Below are 24,942 nucleotides of genomic sequence, written 5' to 3' on the forward strand. Positions count from 1 at the left end.
CATATTTATGTGTAGTCATTTTACATCACAAGGTCACTTTATGTGGTAAAGTTGATAACAGTGATTGTAACAGAGCACAAATGGTTACTGTTGTCAGCATGCAGCAGTGTTGCCTTGGGAGTGGGGTAGTGGCAAGACCATAAGACCATAGTAGTTGGGAAGAGGAGAGGGGGGGGGGGGGGGTGTCAGCACTCACAATTAACAGAGCAGCTAAAGTTCACTTGGTTGACCAATGTTTAAATAATTGACACTACCATATATGTGAAATAACCATGCTCAGTCAGCTTACATGGCACCTAATACCGGTAAGCCTGGGACAGGTACGGATGTTGAGCCAGTGTGTTCTATGAGGGTGGTTCAATAATGTTTCGAGACATACAATGGTAACACCAAGCTGCATTAAAACGATGTACCTGGCCATCTGTTTGATGACATTAAAACAAAAATACCTCTGATTTATATTTTAGTTTGAATTTTGCAACCATTCCAGAAAGTTTTGCTATATGTTTTTCTTGAAGACAGGAAAAATGTGATATCATTTGTTTTTTTATTTTGGTTTTGGATGAGAAATCACATGATGTGTGTGTAAAAGACGGCATAAGGCTATGTATATAGGGAAATGCTGAGTGAAACGTGTTTGACTGTCAAAAGGGCAATGAGTCAAGCCTTCGGTGACTACTGTAGCAGAATGTTACCAAAGGAACCATCACGAAATCCAAAGAAATGCTTATCATATTTAAAGGCTATTAGTGGTACCAAAGTTAATTTCCGGGACTTTATGGAAGGGAAAGGGACTGAGGTTAGGGGTAGCAAAGTAAAAGAAGAATGTTGATTTGGTTTTCAAATGGTCCTTTCCAAATGAAAATCAAGATGTATTGCTCCAATTTAACCCTCAGACAAGTGCAAAGATGAGTGATATCAATATTAGTGTCTGTGTTGTTGACAAGCAGTTGAAATCACTAAAATTGAACGAAGCTCCAGGACCCAGTGGAATCCCTGTCAGATTTTATTCAGAAGTTTTGGTGGGTTAGCCCCTCTTTTTAACTATAATCTACTGTACGAGGTCTGTTCAGAAAATTCTGAAACTTCATCCACAAAATTTTTCTAACCTTTCCTTTTACTTATTGTGCATGGTCTCCTTCAAAATACTCTCCTCCAAATTTGATACACTGCTCCCAGCACCATTTCCCCATCCGGCAGCAGTCTTGGTATGCCTCTTGATGGATCGCGCGAAGTGTCATCTGCAGATTTTCTTTTATGTCATCTAATTTTGCAAATCTTCATCCTTTCAACAGAGGTTTCAACTTTGCAAATAGAAAAAAAGTCCACAGGGGCCAGGTCTGGAGAGTACGGAGGATGGGGCAGCCCAGTGATTTTGTATATTGTGCAATAGTCATACACCAACAGTGATGAATGTGGAGGTGCATTATTGTGAGGCAAGAGCGATGGATAGTCTCCCCACATCTCAGGCTGTTTCCTTCTCATATTTTCTCACAGACATCCCAACACATCTTGATAGTACCATCAAATAACAGTTTGTCCCTGTGGCAATAATTCATGATGAGCTAATCCTTCAAAGTCAAAGAAAACTATCAGCATGGCTTTGACATTTGACCTGACCTGACGAGCTTTTTTTGGTCTTGGAGTACTTTTCCTGACACATTGTGAAGACTGAATCTTGGTATCAACATCATAACCAAAGAACCACATCTCGTTATCAGTTATGATTCTCTTAAGGAAAGCACAGCCTGTGAGGTGAAGATCTTTCTGGTCTTGATTCATGAGCTGTGGAACAAACTTGGCAGCAACATGATGCATTCCAAGATGGTGTGTCAGGATATCATGAAATGATCCAGTTGATATGTTACATTCTTCTGCAATCTCTCGGACAATCAGTCTTTGATTGGCGTGCACAATTTCATTGATGTTTCTGGCTTGAACATTGTCAGTAGAAATTGAAGGCCATCCTGAATGAGAATCATCTTTGTCTTCTGTTTGGTCGTTTGAAGGCCATCCTGAATGAGAGTCACCTTTCTCTTCTGTTTGGCCATTTTTAAACTATTTGAACCATTTGTAACATGGAGTGCAGCTTGAGCACTCATCACTGTAGGCTTCCTGCATCATTTGGTGTGTCTCTGTAAAGGTTTTCTTCGGTTCCATGCAAAATTTAATTCAGACACATTGCTTCTCTAACTCTGCCATTATGAAATTTGCATACTATGCAACACGTTCTACTCAGTACAGCACTGAACAAAAAATAATAGACAGATGGCAATGAAGCATCTGGCAGTTACACATTAAACACAGGTATGTGCAGGGATGTGAACTGCATTTCGCTCCAACTCACCATTGTCACAAAATTACAGATGTTCCAGAATTTTTTGAACAGACCTCATAGATCCTTCAAACAAACAACTGTCCCTAGTAGTTGAAACCGCTACACACCCGCCTACAAGAAAGGTAGTAGGGGGTTCCACAAAACTGCTCTCAAATATCATTGATATTCATTTGTTGTAGAACCTTTGACCATACTCAGAGCTCAAATGTAATGCGCTGTCTGAAACAGAATGGTCTTCACCATACCATCCAGCATGGATTTTGAAAACATTGATCATGTGAAACCCAACTTGCTCTTTTCTCACATGGCATCCTGAAAGTTGTGGACAAGGGCAGTCATGTAGATGGAGTATTCACAATTTCCAATAAGCATTGAACTCGGTATTGCATCTACACACTTATAATCAAAAGTAGATGGTTTGGGGTATGAAGTGAAGTTTAATCAAAAGTGGATGGTGTGGGGTATCAAGCAAAATTTTTGACTAGGTTCAGGATTTGTTGGTAGGGAGGATACGAAGATCCAGTAACTGTTTAATATGCCTCTGTGCATACAGTAATTAATAATCTTGCCCTCATAATCCCTATGGGCACAATACATAGGTGGTTCTATATTTGTAGAGTAATCATTTGGAGTTGGTTCTTGAAACATTGTATGTTGGCTGGAGAGTCAGTGACATACAGAAGCAACCTCGGTTGTGCCCAAGGGAAGTGGGTTGGGACATTTGCTGTTCATGTTGTATATTGATGACCTTGCAGACAATATTAATAGTCCAGAATGAGATTTTCACTCTGCAGTGGAGTGTGCACTGATATGAAACTTCCTGGCCGATTAAAACTGTGTGCCAGACTGAGCTTCTGTAAAGCTTGGAAGGTAGGAGACGAGGTACTGGCAGAAGTAAAGCTGTGAGGACAGGGCGTGAGTCGTGCTCGGGTAGCTCAGTTGGTAGAGCACTTGCCCACGAAAGGCAAAGGTCCCGAGTTCGAGTCTCAGTGCGGCACACAGTTTTAATCTGCCAGGAAGTTTCAGTATTAATAGTAACCGCAGACTTTTTGCAAATACTGCAGTTGTCTATAATGAAGTACTATCTGGAGAAAACTGCACAAATATTCAGTAAGATTTTGGTAAGATTTCAAAAGTCATGCAAAGACTGGAAACTTGCTTCAAATGCTCAAAAATATAAAATTGTGCACTTCACAAAATGAAAAAAATGTAGTATCCTGTGACTGTAGTACCAACAAATCAAAGTTGGAATCAGTAAACTCATACAAACATCTGGCTGTAACTCTTTGTAAGGATATGAAATGAAATGATCACATAGGCTCAGTCATTGGTAAAGCAGGTGGAAGACTTTGATTTCTTGATGGAATACTAGGAGAATGCAATCAGTCTACAAAGGAGACTGCTTACAATTCACCTGAGTGGCACATCCTAGAATGTTGCTTAAGTGTGTGGAACCAGTACCATATAGGACTAACAGAGGATACTGAATATGTACAGAGAAGGTCAGCATGAACAGTCACAGGTTTGTTTGGTTCATGGGAGAGTGCTAAAGAAATGTTGAAGAAACTGAACTGGCAGACATGATAGATTTAAACTTTCCAAAGAATGTGTATTTACGAAGTTGCGAGAACTGGCTTTGAATAATGACTCTAGGAATATTATACAACTCACTATCTGTCTTTCCCGTAGGGACCATGGGGACAAGATTAGATTAATTACAGCATGTACAGAGGCATTTTAAATAGTCATTCTTCCCATTTTCCATACATGAATGGAACAGGAAGAAACAATAACCACTCTTAAAATGTGAAGCACCCTCTGCTATGTACTTCACAGTGGTTTGCAAAGTATGGGTGTAGATGTAGATGTTATAAAATAAAAACTGGAAAATTAGCGATGAAAGTGAAATATTGTAACAATAATTTCAATGAGTTTCGATGAGGAATCCATAGGAAACCCATCAGATATGGTTATTGACTAAATCAGTAAAAAATTATGTTTGTAGCAGTTTAAGTGAGATCCGAAGGATTTTGTGCTCTGAATTGTCAATTCCAGAAACCAAGCAAAAATGATAACTATGTATTGCTTCCAGTGAATCTGTTTCAAAAAAGGTGAAGATGGTCGTATTGCCACTAGACAGTTATTTTGGATGCAAAGGGTGTCAACAGTCTTCTTAGAAAAACCAAAAGTCATACAATAGTAAATGAGATATTGGACTGCCTTGACTAGATATTGAAGGAAATATAGAACCATTTGGCAAAGAAGAAAGTGCTGTTTCACCATGGCAAATGAGCTAGCACATTCATCTGGGACGATGACTTCATAACTGCACACCCCATTATTTACCCGAACTGGCTCCAGTAGATTTAGATTTGTTCCCCAACACAAAGAAATTTCTTAAATATAAAATTCTGCAGAAATCAGATGTGCATTGTTAAGACAGAGGTGTGCTTTAGCGAGCTTGTTAATTTCTACCTTCCAGATGGATTGCATAAATGGCTGAGGTGGTAAAGTGTATATCTCCTTAAAGGGAAATACATTGAAGAGTAAGAAATCTGATTAATTTGTTTTTTGAAAAGAAAGGCAGCTTCATTACTAACACAGGTACCCACTGAAACACCTTCGTATACGTGATTGACAATTTCATAAAAATTACAATACCTGTGTCTGACACTGCCAAAGTTTTATTTTACGCTACAACTGAAACACCCATTTTTATCAGGTATTTGCTTTTCTGATAACACCTATTAAGCCTGTCAGCGACTTTTACAATTGTCTAACAGTGTGTCCAGGAACTTATCCCTCAAAGCTGAATCGTGCAGTTGTGTGCGTAAAATGATACGTATTCTATTTGGCTCTGTGGCTCATCAAAAACCAAATATTGAAGCTACAAACATAGGACTGTATCTTTTGATTTGTTTGTGTAACTCAACTGCCAAATCATTTAGTTCTGTACATAAAGCTATACTGGCATATTTAGGGATGTTACTAATGCAGTCCCTAGCTTCATTCATGTTAAACAAAAAAATTCCATTTTGCCAGAATGGGCATCTTGCGTTTTTTTAAACAATTCAGTGTAATTTTTATTGACATATCTGATGATTCCACTTGCAACTAATGGAGCCATGTCATCGACTCAACCATACCTTGTTCTTTCAGTTCCAGGTTCCATGCTGCAATTTGTTCTGCAGTTGCTGCAAGTTGCACTATATTTGGTTTTACAATGCTATTTATGCGGATATACTATGCTGATTCTGAATTGTGCAGTAAATTTCAAACCACAAATTCTAGTTCATGATGTCAATGAATTTCTCAGTGCCGTGGAACTTCATTGTTACACCATTCAAGAAATTCCAACTAGTAGCTGTAACATGATCAACCAAACACACCATGGATAGTAAACAGGAGGAATGATTATTTAGAGGTTGTAAACACACTCTTCATGAAAGATGGAAGTTTGCAGTCTGCAGCTATGAGGGCATGCTGAAAACTAATGCCTCCAAAATTTTTATGTGAAAACTCTTAAAGTTTCATGAATAAAACAAACATTATTCACATTCTACATCTTAATTCTTCATGTCTACATACACTACTGGCCATTAAAATTGCTACACCACGAAGATAACGTGCTACAGATGCGAAATTTAACCAACAGGAAGAAGATGCTGTGATATGCAAATGATTAGCTTTTCAGAGTGTTCACACAAGGCTGGCACCGGTGGCAACACCTACAACGTGCTGACATGAGGAAAGTTTCCAACTGATTTCTCATACACAAATAGCAGTTGATTGGCATTGCCTGGTGAAATGTTGTTGTGATGCCTCGTGTAAGGAGGAGAAATGCGTAACATCAGGTTTCCGACTTTGATAAAGGTTGGATTGTAGCCTATTGTGATTGTGGTTTATCGTATCGCGACATTGCTGCTCGTGTTGCTCGAATATGGAATCGATGGGTTCAGGAGGGTAATATGGTATGCCATACTGCATCCCAAGAGCCTCGAATCACTAGCAGTTGTGATGACAGGTATCTTATCCGCATGGCTGTAATGGATCGTGCAGTCACGTGTCGATCCCTGAGTCAACAGATGGGGACATTTGCAAGACAACAACCATCTGCACGAACATTTCGACGATGTTTGCAGCAGCACGGACTATCAGCTCAGAGACCATGGCTGCGGTTACCCTTGACGCTTCATCACAGACAGGAGTGCCTGCGATGGTGTACTCACCGATGAACCTGGGTGCATGAATTGATCACAAGTTATTGTGATCGCTTCTTAGTTTTGGTTATTGATAACTTGATACCAGTGTCTGAGTTTAATTTGTACAACACCGAAGATGATAACTATGTGATCAAAAATCGATTCTGTTATCAATAAAACGTCAATATTACGGCCAACGCTGACCTTCCTTTTAAATTACTTGAAAATATCAGGCTAGGGAAGATCTGGACAGGTTAAGGAGGGAGAAGAGCAAAGAGAGGTGGGAAGTGGCAACAGGTAACATAAGGAACAGGCCTAGAACTAAGTCTGACAGTTTTATGGTGAATGTCAAAAATAAGTTTGACCTGTTGCTTCAGTTAGAACTGATGAGCCTCAAGCAGAGGTAGGTGTAGACAGGACACAACAAACTTTCAATAGGAAATTGAAAAAGAATGTAGGAAAGTCATCGAAAAGGAAGAAAGTTTTGTTGTTAGGCAGTTCTCATGCCAGAGGTGTAGGCCAACTTCTGCAGGAGGAATTAGGACCAGAATACCAGCTCACAAACTTTTTCAAACCAAGGGCTAGTCTGGATCAGGTGACAGAGGATTTAGGTTCACTCTGTTAAGGATTTACCAGGGAAGACACCGTGGTTATTGTGGGAGGGCCAGGGAACAGTATCGACAGAGATCCTGGGTACAGTATAGAGTGTGACCTGGTAAAGATTGCGTCAGCATCGAGACACACCAATGTTGAATTTGTATCTGTCCTGAGACGCCATGACTGGCCTCATTTGAACTCTTCTGTTGGGAGAGTTAATTTGGAGTTGGAACGGCTTCTTGGTTCGAGTGCGGGGGCTCATATTGGTGTGGTTCCTGTTGATTCTCTCAGTAGGTGGGACTATACCAGGCATGGCCTACATCTCAACAGGAAAGGGAAGGGTAAACTGGCTGGGGTAATAGCAGGAAATTTAAGGGGGGGGGAGGCACTGGCATGAATGGTAAAATACCAGTGGTTACATGTGTTGGAGCAGCACCTTTTTTAGGATAGGTAAGATAGAAAGATGTCAAGTTCTACGAGAGGTCAGGATTGAAACAAATCTTCAGTTTAGGAAAGAAATTAAACAGCACAATTGTAGCACATTGGATCACCAATCACAGCTGTCAATTATAAATTTTTATCAATCACCAGAAATTTTATCTCCACCAAGTTGTATCTCAGTCCTAGGTAATTGCATTGATGAATTAAAGTCACCCAACCCAGTTGACATAATCTGCCTCTCTGAACACCATGTGACCACTGGTATACGAACTAGGCCTAAGCACAATGAGAAACTCAGGCAGGAGAGTACTGCAAATGTTAGAATAAGGAAAGGTTCTCATAAAAGTATAATTAAAAATAATGTAAGTATATTTAATCAAAATATTGGGAGTTTAAAGAATAAAATAGATGAGCTTCTGGTTTGTTTAGGAGATTTAGAAGCTGAGGATGAAGTAGATATACTATGCCTGTCTGAGAATCACATTTTACTGATATGGATAAGGTAAATGTAAGTGGATATAAGGTCTCTGCACATGTAATTAGAGAAAATATGGAGAAAGGAGGAGTTGCCATATATGTCAAAAGTTATCATTGTGCAAAAAGTATAGAAACAAAAAAGTTTTGTGTAGAGAAACATATAGAAGCATGTGCCTGTGAGCTTAAATTAAATAAAGGCACATTTATAATTGTAACTGTATATAGGTCCCCATTGGGAAATTTTCATCTATTTCTGAAAAATTTGGACTCCTTGTTGTGCTATCTGTCAGACAGAGGGAAGCAAATTATTATTGGTGGGGACTTCAATGAAGATAAAGGGTAATAGGAAAATGACCTTGAAGTATTACTCAGTTCTTTCAATTTGACACCCATTATTGATTTTCCAACTCGGGTGGTAAAGGATAGCAGCTTACTGATAGATAACTTCTTTATAGACCAAGATAAGTTTAACCAGATAAATGCTCAGCCTGTTGAGAATGGTCTTTCTGATCATGGTGCACAGCTGGTTACAATATATGACATAGCTACATTCAGCAGTACTAAACAGTCCTCCAAAGTAGTACGCTCAGTCAAAGATTTAAAAATTGCAAATTTCAGGGAAAGCCTACAGCAGTTAGACTGGGATGAGGTGTACCGTGAACCTGATGCCAGTTTAAAATATAATTTATTTCATGACACTTTTGTAAATGCATTTGAAAACTGCTTCCCCAAGAAAATAGTTGAACATACTCGTAAGAAACCATGTAACGAACCATGGATTACTAAGGGTATAAAAATATCTTGTAACTGGAAAAGGGAAATGTATCTGACAGCAAGAAAGAGTAGTAATCCAGAAACTATCAAACATTATAAAAACTACTGTGCTATATTAAGAAAAGTTATTAAAAAATCCAGAAGTATGTGTATCATGTCTGAAATCAGCAACTCTGATAATAAAATTAAAACAATTTGGAATATTATTAAAAGAGAGACAGGTCAACCAAGAGGACAGGAAGACAGTATTACCATCAAATGGAATGAAAACTTTACGAACAAAAAGTCAGAAGTTGAAAATATTTTTAATAATCATTTTCTAAATGTTGTGGATATAGTAGGATCCAGGTGTTCGTTAGAAGATACTAGGCTGTTAATGGAAGAGGCCCTACCTATGCAATATGATACAATTGAAATCTCACCCACTTCTCCCTCTGAAATTAGGAAAATAATAAACTTGCTTAAAAGCAAAGACTCACATGGAATTGATGGCATTTCCAGTAAAATACTAAAAGCTTGTTCTCAGCAGATAAGTAAGATTCTCAGCCACCTGTGTAATAGCTCTATGGAACAGGGCATTTTCCCTGATAGACTGAAATAAGCTATTGTTATACCTTTGCTTAAAAAAGGGGATAGATCTGATGTCAACAATTACCGTCCAATCTCCCTTCTAACAACTTGCTTCAAAATTTTTGAGAAAGTAATGTATTCAATAGTAGCTTCACATATCTGTAAAAATGAAGTACTAACAAAATGTCAGTTTGGTTTCCAGAAAGGTTTTTCAACAGAAAATGCCATATATGCTTAAACCAATCAAATTTTGAATGATCTGAATAACCGAACACCACCCATTGGGATTTTTTGTGATCTCTCAAAGGCTTTTGATTGTGTAACTCATGAAATTCTGCTAGACAAGCTCAAGTATTGTGGCATGAGTGGGACAGTGCACAAATGGTTTAATTCGTACCTAACTGGAAGAGTGCAGAAAGTTGAAATAAGCAGTTCTCATAATATGCAAAGATCAGCACATTCCTCAAACTGGGGAACTATCAAGAATGGGGTTCCACAAGGGTCAGTCTTGGGTCCTTTGTTGTTCTTATTATATATTAATGACTTGCCATTCTATATTCATGAAGAGGCAAAGTTAGTTCTCTTTGCTGATGATACAAGTATAGTAATCACACCTGAGAAACAAGAATTAACTGATGAAATTGTCAATACTGTCTTTCAGAAAATTACTAAGTGGTTCTTTGTAAAGGGACTCTCACTGAATTTTGATAAGACACATTACATACAGTTCCGTACAGTAAATGGTATGATGCCATTAATAAATATAGACCTTAATCAGAAGCATATAGCTAAGGTAGAATATTCAAAATTTTTATGTGTGTCCACTGATGAGAGATTAAATTGGATGAAACACATTGATGATCTGCTGAAACGTTAGAGTTCAGCTACTTATGCAATAAGGGTCATTGCAAATTTTGGTGATAAACATCTTAGTAAATTAGCTTACTACACCTATTTTCACTCATTGCTTGCATATGGCTTCATATTTTGGGATAATTCATCACTGAGGAATAAAGTATTTATTGCACAAAAGCGTGTAATCAGAATAATAGCTGGAGTCCACCCAAGATCATCCTGCAGACATTTATTTAAGGATCTAGGGATATTCACAGTAGCTTCTCAGTATACATACACTCTTATGAAATTTGTTATTAACAACCAACCCAATTCAAAAGTAATAGCAGTGTGCATAACTACAATACTAGGAGAAAGGATGATCTTCACTATTCAAGATTAAATCTAACTTTGGCACAGAAAGGGGTGAATTATACTGCCACTAAAGTCTTTGGTAACTTACCAAATAGTATATAACCAACAAGTATTTAAGAAGAAATTAAAAGAATTTCTGAATGACAACTCCTTCTACTCCATAGAGGAATTTTTAGATATAAATTAAGAAAAAAAAAAGAAGAAAAGAAACCAAACAAAAAAATTATAAAGAAATTAAAAGAAAACAAAAAAAAAAGTTGTTATATTAACTTAATTATGTTGTTAAATTAACTTAATTATGTCATGCATTGGAAAATTTGACTCGTTCCACATAATTACGAAATATCGTATTCAAGATCCATGGAACTAGTATTAATCTAATCTAATCTAAACAATGACATAATGCTTCTTCACGTTGAGGCAAAACAGTTAGAAAATGTATAACTATTGGTCAAGGCATTGGTCTGAACACTGATACACAATATTTACACGGAATAGTACATAAAGTCTCTGCCCTTCATATTCAGTGGATTCAGGGCCGTTTCTCACTGCAGATGTTACCATTGCTGTACGCATCTTCCAGGAGCTCATAAGGGCCATTACAGTAAGGTAGCTTTCATTTTAATAGTCCATATTTGTTTCAGTACCTTGGTTTGAGAAGTAGCCATGTAATTATATACAAAAAAACTTGTGGTTATATAATGATAAATGAAAAAGCTGTGAATTTGTATTTACATTAAATAAATGTAGAAACACTGAAATGCAAGTATCTTCTGTTGTAGGAGGGGATGTGTATGATGGAATTAAGTGGTCAGAGGGGCTAGATGAAGTATTCATTCAGAATCTTAAGAGTGATCCTACTATATCTTGGCAACTATTTGGTGGTGCTACAGGATTTATGCGGATGTTTCCAGGTGAGACAAATCATTGGAAAGATTATTGCTGACTATTAACGCTAATAGTGCTAATACTGTCAAAATGTAATGTTCTGCATGGTTGCTAATATAAAGAAAAACAATAACTAAAGCTATATTCTCACATAAATGTAAACTGAAATTGTACTCTTAAAACTGGGATAATTTTGTAAAATACAGAAACATTTCTAATATGGCCATGGAAATCCTAAGTGTAATATACAAAATTCAATTTATAAAGCTAACTACTCACCACATATAGGAAATGATGAACATATAGTGTTAAAGTTTTTCATTAGCTGTCTATTGAAACTCAGTGACTGAAGAATGTCATTGGAGAACTCCTCAAAAATTATTGAGTTGTGTATGACACAAGTATACTAATGGAGGGCTCAGGCATATCCATACCAGACACAACTAGGAGGATAGCGTAGCAGGATTACAAATTGTTCACAGCAAACACCTTTACTCTTAGTCTAATAAAAACTCATATTACACAGTTCCAAACAAATACAAATAGAATTATGTTTCTTATGTAGATAAAGATTTTGTTTTTTACAACTGAATGTTTATTTTGTAGGTCAGTTGTTTGAGCAGACAGAAAACAAGACTTCCTAAAAATTACATGATGGATTTTAATCTAAATTTTCATACCCAAATGAAGAGTGGGAAATTACAATAACTGCTGAAAACTTAAATGAAAGATATTACTCACCATATAGCGGAGATGCTGAGTCGCGATAGGCACAACAAAAAGATTCACACAATTGTAGCTTTTGGCCATTAAGGACTTTGTCAGCAGTAGACACACATACACTCAAGCACACACACACACTCACGCAAATGCAACTTGCACACATGTCTGCAGCCTCAGAGAGCTGAATTGTGTGAATCTTTTTGTTGTGCCTATCGTGACTCAGCATCTCCGCTATATGGTGAGTAGTAACTTTCCTTCTCTGGTATTGTTACATTCCATCCTGGAGAAGGATGTACTGGGGGCAAACCAGGGCCAATTGGGCAATTGTTTGCATTGGGGGCATTATGCAGCTCCCCATTGAATCGGGACTCTTATTGTGTGAATCTTGTTGATAGTCGGATGTGTCATGGGGTGGGATTTCATGTCATTCTGATCTTGCCAAAGTGATGTACAATGATCATTAAGTTGAAGTTGTTGAATCGCTTGGTGGCTTCAGTGTCAGTTTCTGCCAGTTAAGGAAATTTACATTGAAATGAATGGGAAGAGATGGGATGGCATTACATTTTTGCAACTGTGATTTGTGGGCTGCTAGTCTATGGTTTTTGGAGGTGCTACAATGTTCAGTAATTGTAACCACTGGAGAGGAGTTGTTCCAATTATGGTTCGCATTGCCTGGTTTATAGCTACTTGTTGGCAAGGTTAGTATGGCAGCTATTAATCCAGACAGTAGCGTAGTATTCTGTGGTTGAGTGTACAAGGGCTATTGCGCCAATTCTTAAAGTTTTGATGGTAGCACCCAATGGTATATTGACAACTATCTGAATCCTGTTAATGTAGTTTTGATTTTTACTAATTATTTTTCCAGGCATTATTTGAAGATGAGTGTTGCTGTGAGAGAGATACTGAGGTATCTAGGACATGCATTATGTTTCTATATGACTCCATCATAGTGAATAACAATAGCTCTTTGAGCTTCTCAGTTAAGACGAAACAGCGTGACTTCAGTTTTGTTTGGATTTTGGTGAAGCCACATTTTTTGAAATATTCACTAATTATGCCCCAAAGCCTTATGTCAATACATCCTCAGTTTCGGCAAAGCTGAAACTTTAAGTACTGATGGCAATATCATCTTCATACTTGAATTCCTGAGATGTTATTAGTACTTTGTCTGAGTAGTGTATATTAAATATTAGAGGAGCTAGTATAGATCTTTGTGGTAGACCATTTTGTAAACTGTGTAAAATACTTCACTACTCACTGAGGTGTACTTGGAAAAGTCTTGTCACTGAACACCTCATTGAATAGATTAAGAAAGTATTTGCAAGAAGTAAGTTGGTACAGCCTGAGTAGTAGTACTTCTTTTCAACCTGTATCATAGGCTGAACTTAAATCTACAAACACAGTGGATGCTTGGAGTCATTGTTGGAATCCTCTCTCTATGTAGGTTTTGATTGAGAGGACCTGATCATAAAAGCTTCTTACCAGCATAAAACCAGCTTTCTCTGTTGGTATGCTATTATTTACAGAGGCTGTTGGACACACACAAAGTATTATTTTAAGGCTCTTGAAGTGCAATTGTTCTGTAACTTTCTGGCAAAGCAAAGTTTTTCCCAGGCTTTGGGATAGCAATTCTAAACCTGTAGCTTTTCTGAATTTTCATAAGTTGATTGTTGCACTGGGTTCTCCCATTGTGATAAGGTTCATAATAGAAAGACCTATTAGTGGCTTTTACAAAATATGTCCCCAGTTGCATGCCTCACTTCTTACTTTTGTGTCTTATCAGTTAAGGTATTTGATAAATGATTCATTCTTTTGACTGTGACTTCTGGGCCAGGGGAGTCAGAGGAAATGGTGAGCTTTTTACCTGGTTTGTAGTTTGCGCCGTGAACTTGCTGCTGTTCGGCTGCTGTGTTTAAAGTTGAGGTTCTCTAGTGTTAATTTCCATCTAACTGTTCTTGGTCTTATTAAGGGCTCTAACAGTTGTTCATGGTCTCTTGTGCATTCATAATAATCATACAGTTTTTGGCACTATTTATTCCAATAAGAAATACAAGATTTTGTTACTTCTTGGTGGGTAGGGCTTTTGGCAGAGCTAATTACAATAATCATACAGTTTTTGGCACTATTTATTCCAATAAGAAATACAAGATTTTGTTACTTCTTGGTGGGTAGGGCTTTTGGCAGAGCTAATTACTAAGGTGCCAAAGGTTTGATAGCTCTCTACTTTTGATTAAGTTCATCTGAGGTTATTTTGAATTTGTTCTGGTTAGCCTTTCTAAAATTCCATCTAGGTAGAGGAAGGGAGCAATTGATGGGGAGTGGTTATGCCTAATGTAATAACAATTAGTTGATGCTCAGATTTTAGAAAGTTGTTGTCTAGTGCTGTAATAGTGTGACTTAGTTGTGGGTCTGTGGTTAAAAAAGTCAAGTCAGGATTATATCCTCTCCTCCACCTTGCAGATTCAAAGGGGGTCTCTGCTTAGTGTCAAAAAGTAGTTGTTTATTTCTCTCTGCTCAGTCTGTTAAGGTTACACCTTGTGTATTATTATTGTTGTTGTGTCCACAGAGTTGATGGTGCAAGTTAAAATGTCCTGTATATGTATAAGGATGGTTGAAAATGGAAAGTACACAATTGAACCATTGTGTGTTTATAAATGTATGAATATTGACAATTGTTGTTTCTTTGACTTGTACAGTAAGTACTAAAAAATCTTGTGAGGAAGATGAGTATATTATGAGGCATTATTGATATCTATTCTAGTGTAATTATCAATTCTATATTTTGGATGGTTTAATGCTGTAGTACAGATTTTGCCCTGGTATGTAGCCTTGTGATAGGATTTGGTATCTGTCAGCTGTGTATGTTTCGTGGTTTGTGCAGTGTCAAGTTTAAGTTGCGTGTCAGCTTGCTAAGGTTTTCACGTTTGCTGCAGCATGTGCCTTCTATGTTACGTTGGTATATTTCGATTTTGGAGCCAGTTGTCAAATGGCGTGAGAAGAATCACTGCCGATTTTTGTTTGCTTTGTTCTCACTGCAGTGTGTTTGCCAGGAGATCAAAAGACAACCAGGGTAATTAAGAGAAACTTATTTGGTGCTTTGAGGGAAAATCAGCACAATATGTTTTTGTGTGTATTTTCATAGCTAAACAAAGAGTAGGAAATGAATAAACAGGGCATCAAACTGACCAGCATGTGATTTAGTTTTGGGGGAAAATGTTGAATAGCTTGAAATTAATCAAGTTAAGAGAAAACTAATTTGTGATTTGAAGTAAAGCTGAACTATTTCATGAAGAGCTACTTCTGGTTGTGTAAATGAAGTGTCAAAAAGTTCATCTCTTAAAGGCATAGCTACTTTGCTTTTAAAAAGTTATGTTTGTGCAGATAAAGTGGAATTTTTTCTTTCATGTTGAAAAAAAATAAATGTCAAATTAAAGCATAAATTGAAACTTCTCTGCTTTCTCTTGATCAATATAGTCTTGATAACAATAGAATATCAATCGATGCGTAAGAATATTGTGTTTCACAATCTTGGAACAAAACTTGAAAATAAGAAATAAATGGAAAAAAAGGGTTCAGTAGGGATGGATGGGGGGAGGGAGGGGGAGAATTTCCTACATTTAATTTTGCTCTTTTGTGATCTGCCGACAGATACACTGTATATTTATTTTTATTTTCAAATGTGGCACATGGGCTGGTGCTTCCTTTCTAGCTGGGTGGGATGCGTGTCTGTTATCTTAACTGTAACTGTCTTTTGAGGGTGAACGTACTGGGTGTGTTTGTAGCAAGGCTCTATGCAGTGCTGATCAGCATACACCCAGTATTTACAGCACCTCATGCAGTGTTTCTGCTTCAGCACTCAGGCACTGCACAGATCTACTAGTGCTGGAGTTCCCTGCTACTAGCCAGGCACTCAAATGGGGCGCACAATGCAGCGGAGAATTTACTACTGAATAACTGGGGGCATATGAGTGGACCCAAAAATAACAAGAATCGTTTTACAAAAAATTGTGTATTTGATGAAAAAATTTCAAAGCTTAAACACTTTCAATATAGTGTCTGTCAAACATAATAAATTTTTGTCATTGGTGGGAAACAGTTTTTTAAACTTATGGGACTGTGTAATTAAAGAGGCCATAACAGTAAAAATCGTCATGAACGCCCTTAATAGAGACAGTGGCATGCAGCTCACCTTGGTGTGGGATCCAGTGATCATGAGGTTGAAACAGTCGCATTGTACGTGGACTCAGCGTGCCTGTATATGGTGACGCTGTGAGCCCCAGTAACGTGACATCTGGCAGGTAGAGTATATACTAGCAGCCCATTAGCAGTTGTTCTACTTGACCATGGTCAAAGAAGGGTTAGTCAAAAACATGTGGCATTTTAACCACTTGACTTGGGTGGAAGGCTGAGAACATTTTATTCAATGTTACCCCACGAGATACTGCATTCTTAAGTAATTGATGATGACTGAAGTAGAGAGGATGTACACTGTAAAATGCCTATAGCAAGAAAAGCATTTCTGAAAAAAGAGGAATTTATTAACATGTAATATAATTTTAAGTATTAGGAAGACTTTCCTATAGGTATTTGTCGGGAGTTTAGCCTTGTATGGAAGTGATACGTGGACAGACAAGAAGTAAATAGAGGTTTTGGTATGTTGTTCTGCAGTGGGATGCTAAAGATTAGATGAGTAGATTGAATAAATAATGGGGAGGTACTGATCGAATTGGGAAAAGAAGAAATTTATAGCAAAATTTAACTAAAGAAGGGATCAGTTGATAGGTCACATCAATAAGCATCGAGGAATAAGTTTGGTAATGTAGGGAAGTGTGGGGTATAAACATTGTGGAGGTAGACATAGGCATGAGTAATTGGTCAGGTTCAATTAGGTGTAGGTTGCAGTAGTTTTGAAAAGATGAACAGGCTTGCAAAGGATATAGTAGTGTGGAGAGCTGCAATAAACCAGTCTTTGGACTGAAGATGATAGCAACAACAAACATCATCATTTTCACCAGTTTCTAAGTTTTGTATACTGAAATTATTGTTTTCACTTGCTGTTTCTACCTCATACATCACCACAATGTTTTTTAGTGCAAAACTGATAACGAAAGCGTGAGAAGCATGGACATCTACAGAGACTCAAGTAGTAACTGATGGAAATCTACTAAGTTGCTGCCGGTCAATCAGAATATGCACAAGAAAGTTTCATTTTTGAGGTATTGTGACACTTATTTTTCAAAGATGTGTAGTGTGCTACCATATCTTGTGAACACTGCGTGCTGATTTCTGCACCTCAAGCACTACTTGGGGCACTGATTTGTAGGGTAATGTCTTGTTTGTGCTGTTGTTTATAATAATCATGACAAGACATAAAGGAAAGGGTGAAATCTGGTGTTTGTTACCCAGTATACTCCTGTCAAAGAGCATTGTGAGGTTGCTGAGAAAGTAGGGGTGAGCATCAGTGGCATCTTCTCTCATGCCTTTTGAGGCCATAAAGAAATTTGAAATTTAATCCAATAAAGCTGTGGAGTCTGGTGATCGGATTTTTATGCCACCAAACATGCTATCATCAGCAGCCAACCACTGTCAATGGAAATATTTGCCAACACTAGAACTAAAACCAACTATCTCCAAGTTGGGCACCTCAGACAAATGTGTGCTGGTAAAAATACTTTGAAAATACTTTCTGACAGCTAAAAAAGATGTTAGTATGAAATTTGTTTCCTTCTTTCAGTTGTCGCTGGTACCATCATAATCATAACCATCATCATTCTCATCTTGAACAGTTTCCAGATCCAGACTGTGTGTGTGTGTTTGGAACATAAACTTTGCCACATAGCTTTGTTTCCCCACCATCTTCCATAGGTCGGGGGGAGGGGTTGGTATTACAGCATAATAAATAGATGACTTTTTAATAATGTATTATGTTCTTTTTTACAGTTTATGAATAATTTCATTATCTTTAAATTTACATTCAAATACATTGCTTACCAAAATTGAATGACAACAATTCTATTTCTTTTTTGTTATGCATGCATCATACTTTTGGATATACCTTCCAATAATGAGAAAATTTATTTATAGAATAAAATAAATTTTTGTCCAATATCTCTCTGATTGTGTGGTTAACATCATTAATGTTCTTTATTTGATTATTTGGTTTGGAAGGCAATTGAATAGCTACATCTCCCCATATGTTATTTACTCATAACAACTTGTCGTGTATTGAATTGTTCTTAGCTTCCAGCAGTTTCCTGTTTCTTATTGCTGTAACTCCTCATTTTTTTAAGTGTTCAAAGTAAATGAGTTTAAGCATTTCAGTGCTAACAGCTTTGACTAACTTCAGTAATGCACAATACACTGAATTTAGTTTACTACTTATGCAGCTGATATACCCTACACATGTTCATCTATTATCGAGACAGAGAACTGGAAATTTTACACATACCACTAGCTCATGTTTCTTAGCAATGACTCTTAACTCCAACTCGTTTTGTTTGGGTTGATTGTTTTTAAATTTCATGATTGGTGTTTTTACCCCTGCTCTCCCCCCCCCCCCCCCCCCCTACCCCTCTCCTCCCCCCACTTCCAAGTTTTATTATTTCTAAATTAGTTATCTAGTCTAAGTAAAGCTCTTTCAGCAATATGTTTCACTTCTTCCAGATCTGTCCCCTTAACTGAAATATTAATGTCATTTGCAGATTGGATGGATTTCTGTTGAATATCATCAGAAAAGTCTTTGATATATACTAAGAAAAATAGTGCCCCAAAAACACTTTCTTGAGGCACCCTATACAGGATATTCTCCATGTATGAATGGTATCTATTGCTCTCCTCATCTAATATTCCTTTTCTGATACCTGTTCATTAAAAGCATGATTTCATCAAATTGGATGCAGTGGCTCTTAAACCACAGAATTTTAGTTTTTGCAGAACAGTATTGTGATCCATTAAATCAAAAGCTTTTAATAAGTTGCAGGATGTGCCAATTGTTGATTCTTCCCTGTCAAGTGTTTACAGTACATAGTCAACACGTTCTTGTGTTACCAAAGTATTGGGTTTCTGTATTTAACTATATTGAATTCTGGATAGGATATCCTGTGATGGAAAGAAGTTTATCAGCCTGTTATCACAGAATTCTTTCAAAAGATATCTAATATTACTGGAAGGATACTAACAGGTCTGTAGTTTTCAGGTTCTGTAGTCAGTATTTGGATGGTAGTCACACTCCAGCTATTTTTAAACTCCCGGGATACAATCCTTCCGTGTTGACTAATTACTTATATTGGTCAGGGGTTTAACAATAAATTTAGACGACAGTTTGATAACCCTGTTGGACGTAACAAAAATGTCCTGAATCTTGGTATTGTTCAGGTTATATGTGATTGCTGTTACTTCTACCTCATTTGTTGCAAACAGGTGTATGGAATTAAGTAGTGGGCATCTTTTCTCTCGTAGGACATTTGTTGGAACTGACATATTCTTTGCTGAATTTTTACACACATTTATAAAGCAAATGCTTTGGCTTTAGTTCGTCCCTTAGTAAAGAACTGATACATCTCATTCCTTGGGGTTATTATTTTTAAATGTTGCCTATTCTTTTGCTGAACTCTCACTCTCACGCTCCCTCCCCTCTGCCCCCTCCCCCTCCCCCTCCCACTCTCTCTGTTCCTTTTTCTGCCACTCCCACTCTCCCTCTCCCCCTCCCCCCTCTTTCACATACTACTAGGTGTATGGCCAATATTTTTGTGGCTGAACACCTCATTTCCTTCTATGCCACATTAAGGCTGGGCAATAAATAGTGTAAGTAATTTCTCAGTCTGGTATTATATTTATGATTGTTACTGTTGTTTTTGAACTGTGATTAATTGTTGATAACAAACTTCAAACGTAGCTCTTCTAATGCTGTTCTTGCAATGCCTACAGCCATGAAGTGGGCACAACCAATAGATCTGTTTGACTGCCGCACACGCTCCTGGTATATTGAAGCTTCAACTTGCAGCAAAGATGTTGTCGTCCTGATGGACACCACGGGATCGATGAAAGGCCTGAGGCACACGATTTCCAAACACACAGTGCGCACTATTCTTGATACACTTTCCAATAATGACTTTGTTAATGTCTTCAACTTCTCAGAGAGAGCCCAGGAGACTGTGCCGTGTTTCAAGAATATGCTAGTACAGGTATGAGCTTGCATGTCAGGTAATCTACTCTGTTGTTTTCTCTCATTAGTTAGTCTTCATCAGTATCTAGGCACTAGGAAAATGCCCATGAGTTAAAGTTTTGCAGATTTGTCCTTGACACTTGTAACTTCTAATTGCATAATCAACTTGTAAAACTAGTTCAAGTTGTTCTAAAATAACTGGTATGTGAGTGCACATTATCATTCTCAGTGTGAGTTGTTATGGAGATAACATATTCTTTAAGAAGACAGGAGTTACTTTGAAAATGAACTGAAAGTTAAAATTATTTTATCAAATTTTATTGTATTGTCCCATGAAAAAACAATATTACTTATCTTGATTCTAATAGATGATATTGACGTTACTGAGTCTAGATACTGCCTCAGATCTAGAATGGAGGGTTTTTTAACTGCTGAAATATTCATATTCAACCCTTTTGTGGGCACATTTTTGGTAGCAATTCTGTGAATATAATTTTTTTGATATCATGTTAAATTTGTGATCAACTGACTATATTTATTTATGGATAATTTTATTTTTGTGATTGAGGGCCAAAACTATAGTGGTATACACTGGCATGCACTCGGGGAATCAACTGAACCATGAACCATGAACCATGGACCTTGCCGTTGGTGGGGAGGCTTGCGTGCCTCAGCAATACAGATAGCAACCACAACGGAGGGGTATGTGTTGAGAGGCCAGACAAACGTGTGGCTCCTGAAGAGGGGCAGCAGCCTTTTCAGTAGTTGCAAGGGCAACAGTCTGGATGATTGACTGATCTGGCCTTGTAACAATAACCAAAACGGCCTTGCTGTGCTGGTACTGCGAACGGCTGAAAGCAAGGGGAAACTACAGCCGTAATTTTTCCCGAGGGCATGCAGCTTTACTGTATGATTAAATGATGATGGTGTCCTCTTGGGTAAAATATTCCGGAGGTAAAATAGTCCCCCATTCGGATCTCCGGGCGGGGACTGCTCAAGAGGATGTCGTTATCAGGAGAAAGAAAACTGGCGTTCTACGGATCAGAGCGTGGAATGTCAGATCCCTTAATCGGGCAGGTAGGTTAGAAAATTTAAAAAGGGAAATGGATAGGTTGAGGTTAGATATAGTGGGAATTAGTGAAGTTCGGTGGCAGGAGGAACAAGACTTCTGGTCAGGTGACTACAGGGTTATAAACACAAAATCAAATAGGGGTAATGCAGGAGTAGGTTTAATAATTAATGAATAGGAAAATAGGAATGCAGGTAAGCTACTACAAACAGCATAGTGAACGCATTATTGTGGCCAAGATAGATACGAAGCCCACACCTACTACAGTAGTACAAGTTTATATGCCAACTAGCTCTGCAGATGACGAAGAAATTGAAGAAATGTATGATGAGATAAAACAAATTATTCATGTAGTGAAGGGAGATGAAAATTTAATAGTCATGGGTGACTGGAATTCGAGTGTAGGAAAAGGGAGAGAAGGAAATATAGTAGGTGAATATGGATTGGGACTAAGAAATGAAAGAGGAAGCCGCCTGGTAGAATTTGCACAGAGCACAACATAATCACAGCTAACACTTGGTTTAAGAATCATGAAAGAAGGTTGTATACATGGAAGAACCCTGGAGATACTAAAAGGTATCAGATAGATTATATAATGGTACGACAGAGATTTAGGAACCAGGTTTTAAATTGTAAGACATTTCCAGTGGCAGATGTGGACTCTGACCACAATCTATTGGTTATGACCTGTAGATTAAAACTGAAGAAACTGCAAAAAGGTGGGAACTTAAGGAGATGGGACCTGGATAAACTGAAAGAACCAGAGGTTGTACAGAGTTTCAGGGAGAGCATAAGGGAACAATTGACAGGAATGGGGGAAAGAAATACAGTAGAAGAAGAATGGGTAGCTTTGAGGGATGAAGTAGCGAAGGCAGCAGAGGATCAAGTAGGTAAAAAGACGAGGGCTAGTAGAAATCTTTGGGTAACAGAAGAAATATTGAATTTCATTGACGAAAGGAGAAAATATAAAAATGCAGTAAATGAAGCAAGCAAAAAGGAATACAAACGTCTCAAAAATGAGATCGACAGGAAGTGCAAAATGGCTAAGCAGGGATGGCTAGAGGACAAATGTAAGGATGTAGAGGCTTATCTCACTAGGGGCAGGATAGATACTGCCTACAGGAAAATTAAAGAGACCTATGGAGAGAAGAGAACCACTTGTATGAATATCAAGAGTTCAGATGGCAACCCAGTTCTAAGCAAAGAAGGGAAGGCAGAAAGGTGGAAGGAGTATATAGAGGGTTTATACAAGGGCGATGTACTTGAGGACAATATAATGGAAATGGAAGAGGATGTAGATGAAGATGAAATGGGAGATAAGATACTGCGTGAAGAGTTTGACAGAGCGCTGAAAGACCTGAGTCGAAACAAGGCCCCGGGAGTAGACAACATTCCATTGGAACTACTGATGGCCTTGGGAGAGCCAGTCATGACAAAACTCTACCATCTGGTGAGCAAGATGTATGAAACAGGCGAAATACCCTCAGACTTCAAGAAGAATATAATAATTCCAATCCCAAAGAAAGCAGGTGTTGACAGATGTGAAAATTACAGAACTATCAGTTTAATAAGTCACAGCTGCAAAATACTAACACGAATTCTTTACAGACGAATGGAAAAACTAGTAGAGGCCAACCTCGGGGAAGATCAGTTTGGATTCCGTAGAAACACTGGAACACGTGAGGCAGTACTGACCTTACGACTTATCTTAGAAGAAAGATTAAGGGAAGGCAAACCTACGTTTCTAGCATTTGTAGACTTAGAGAAAGCTTTTGACAATGTTGACTGGAATACTCTCTTTCAAATTCTAAAGGTGGCAGGGGTAAAATACAGGGAGCGAAAGGCTATTTACAATTTGTACAGAAACCAGATGGCAGTTATAAGAGTCGAGGGACATGAAAGGGAAGCAGTGGTTGGGAAGGGAGTAAGACAGGGTTGTAGCCTCTCCCCGATGGTGTTCAATCTGTATATTGAGCAAGCAGTAAAGGAAACAAAAGAAAAATTCGGAGTATGTATTAGAATTCATGGAGAAGAAATAAAAACGTTGAGGTTCCCCGATGACATTGTAATTCTGTCAGAGACAGCAAAGGACTTGGAAGAGCAGTTGAATGGAATGGACAGTGTCTTGAAAGGAGGATATAAGATGAACATCAACAAAAGCAAAACAAGGATAATGGAATGTAGTCTAATTAAGTCGGGTGATGCTGAGGGAATTAGATTAGGAAATGAGACACTTAAAGTAGTAAAGGAGTTTTGCTATTTGGGGAACAAAATAATTGATGATGGTCGAAATAGAGAGGATATAAAATGTAGACTGGCAATGGCAAGGAAAGCGTTTCTGAAGAAGAGAAATTTGTTAACATCTAGTATTGATTTAAGTATCAGGAAGTTGTTTCTGAAAGTATTCATATGGAGTGTAGCCATGTATGGAAGTGAAACATGGACGATATATAGTTTAGACAAGAAGAGAATAGAAGCTTTCGAAATGTGGTGCTACAGAAGAATGCTGAAGATTAGATGGGTAGATCACATAACTAATGAGGAAGTATTGAATAGGATTGGGGAGAAGAGAAGTTTGTGGCACAACTTGACCAGAAGAAGGGATCGGTTGGTAGGACATGTTCTGAGGCATCAAGGGATCACCAATTTAGTATTGGAGGGCAGCGTGGAGGGTAAAAATCGTAGAGGGAGACCAAGAGATGAATACACTAAGCAGATTCAGAAGGATGTAGGTTGCAGTAGGTACTGGGAGATGAAAAAGCTTGCACAGGATAGAGTAGCATGGAGAGCTGCATCAAACCACTCTCAGGACTGAAGACCACAACAACAACAACAACAACAACAACAACAATTATAATCATGCAGTTACTCAGCAATATCTAGATGAAAACATTACATTCCTTCAAAGCACATTGAACTAATATGCTCATTACATTACAAAATTGACTGAATATTGTGATCCAAGCCAAAGCAATGACCATTTAATTATTCATGCTTTTCCGGAGAGGCATTGTCATATTGAACAATTGGGTTTCTGCCACTTATTCACGTCTTTCTTGCATGATATTTCACCTACAAGACTCACAGTCTTCTTGAGGTGCTGTTTGATGCTGATTCCAGTGTTGAACGAGTCTGGTATTTATGCCTATGTTGTGCTAGGTGCTCTTTGTGCTGTCCGCACTGCATCAGGCACTCTGTCTGTGGTATGCACTGTAGCGTTTCCTTCCACCTGCAGCTGTTTTGAATGCTGTGAGCCTACTTTGTGGTTATTATCCATTTTATTCTGTGATTGTTGGCATTTAAGCCCTGCTTTGATCTAGGACATTCTGTTACCATGGTGTACCGTGTCAGTCATTCCATCCAAGGTCCATACCCACCAGTAGCCATTCCTGGATGGAATGCCCAACATGATGCCCCATGTGTGTTTTTCTTTTTTACTGCTTCATATCTAAACAATCATCTGTTGAGTAGAAGGAGCTGTCATTCAGAA

The 24,942-nt window shown here is 38.0% G+C and overlaps 1 protein-coding gene across 2 annotated transcripts in view; it reads left to right on the top strand.

The window, feature by feature from the left end:
• Positions 1–24,942, top strand: part of LOC124615372 (voltage-dependent calcium channel subunit alpha-2/delta-3-like) — a 332,033-nt gene that overhangs the window by 148,667 nt on the left and 158,424 nt on the right. For both annotated transcript variants that reach the window (XM_047143196.1, XM_047143197.1), the window contains exons 5-6: positions 11,391–11,522; positions 20,146–20,402. In XM_047143196.1, coding sequence (XP_046999152.1) covers positions 11,391–11,522; positions 20,146–20,402 — 389 coding nt within the window. The remainder of the gene's footprint in view (positions 1–11,390; positions 11,523–20,145; positions 20,403–24,942) is intronic.

This window comes from Schistocerca americana, chromosome 5 (genome assembly GCF_021461395.2).
Source record: "Schistocerca americana isolate TAMUIC-IGC-003095 chromosome 5, iqSchAmer2.1, whole genome shotgun sequence".
NCBI lineage: Eukaryota > Metazoa > Arthropoda > Insecta > Orthoptera > Acrididae > Schistocerca > Schistocerca americana.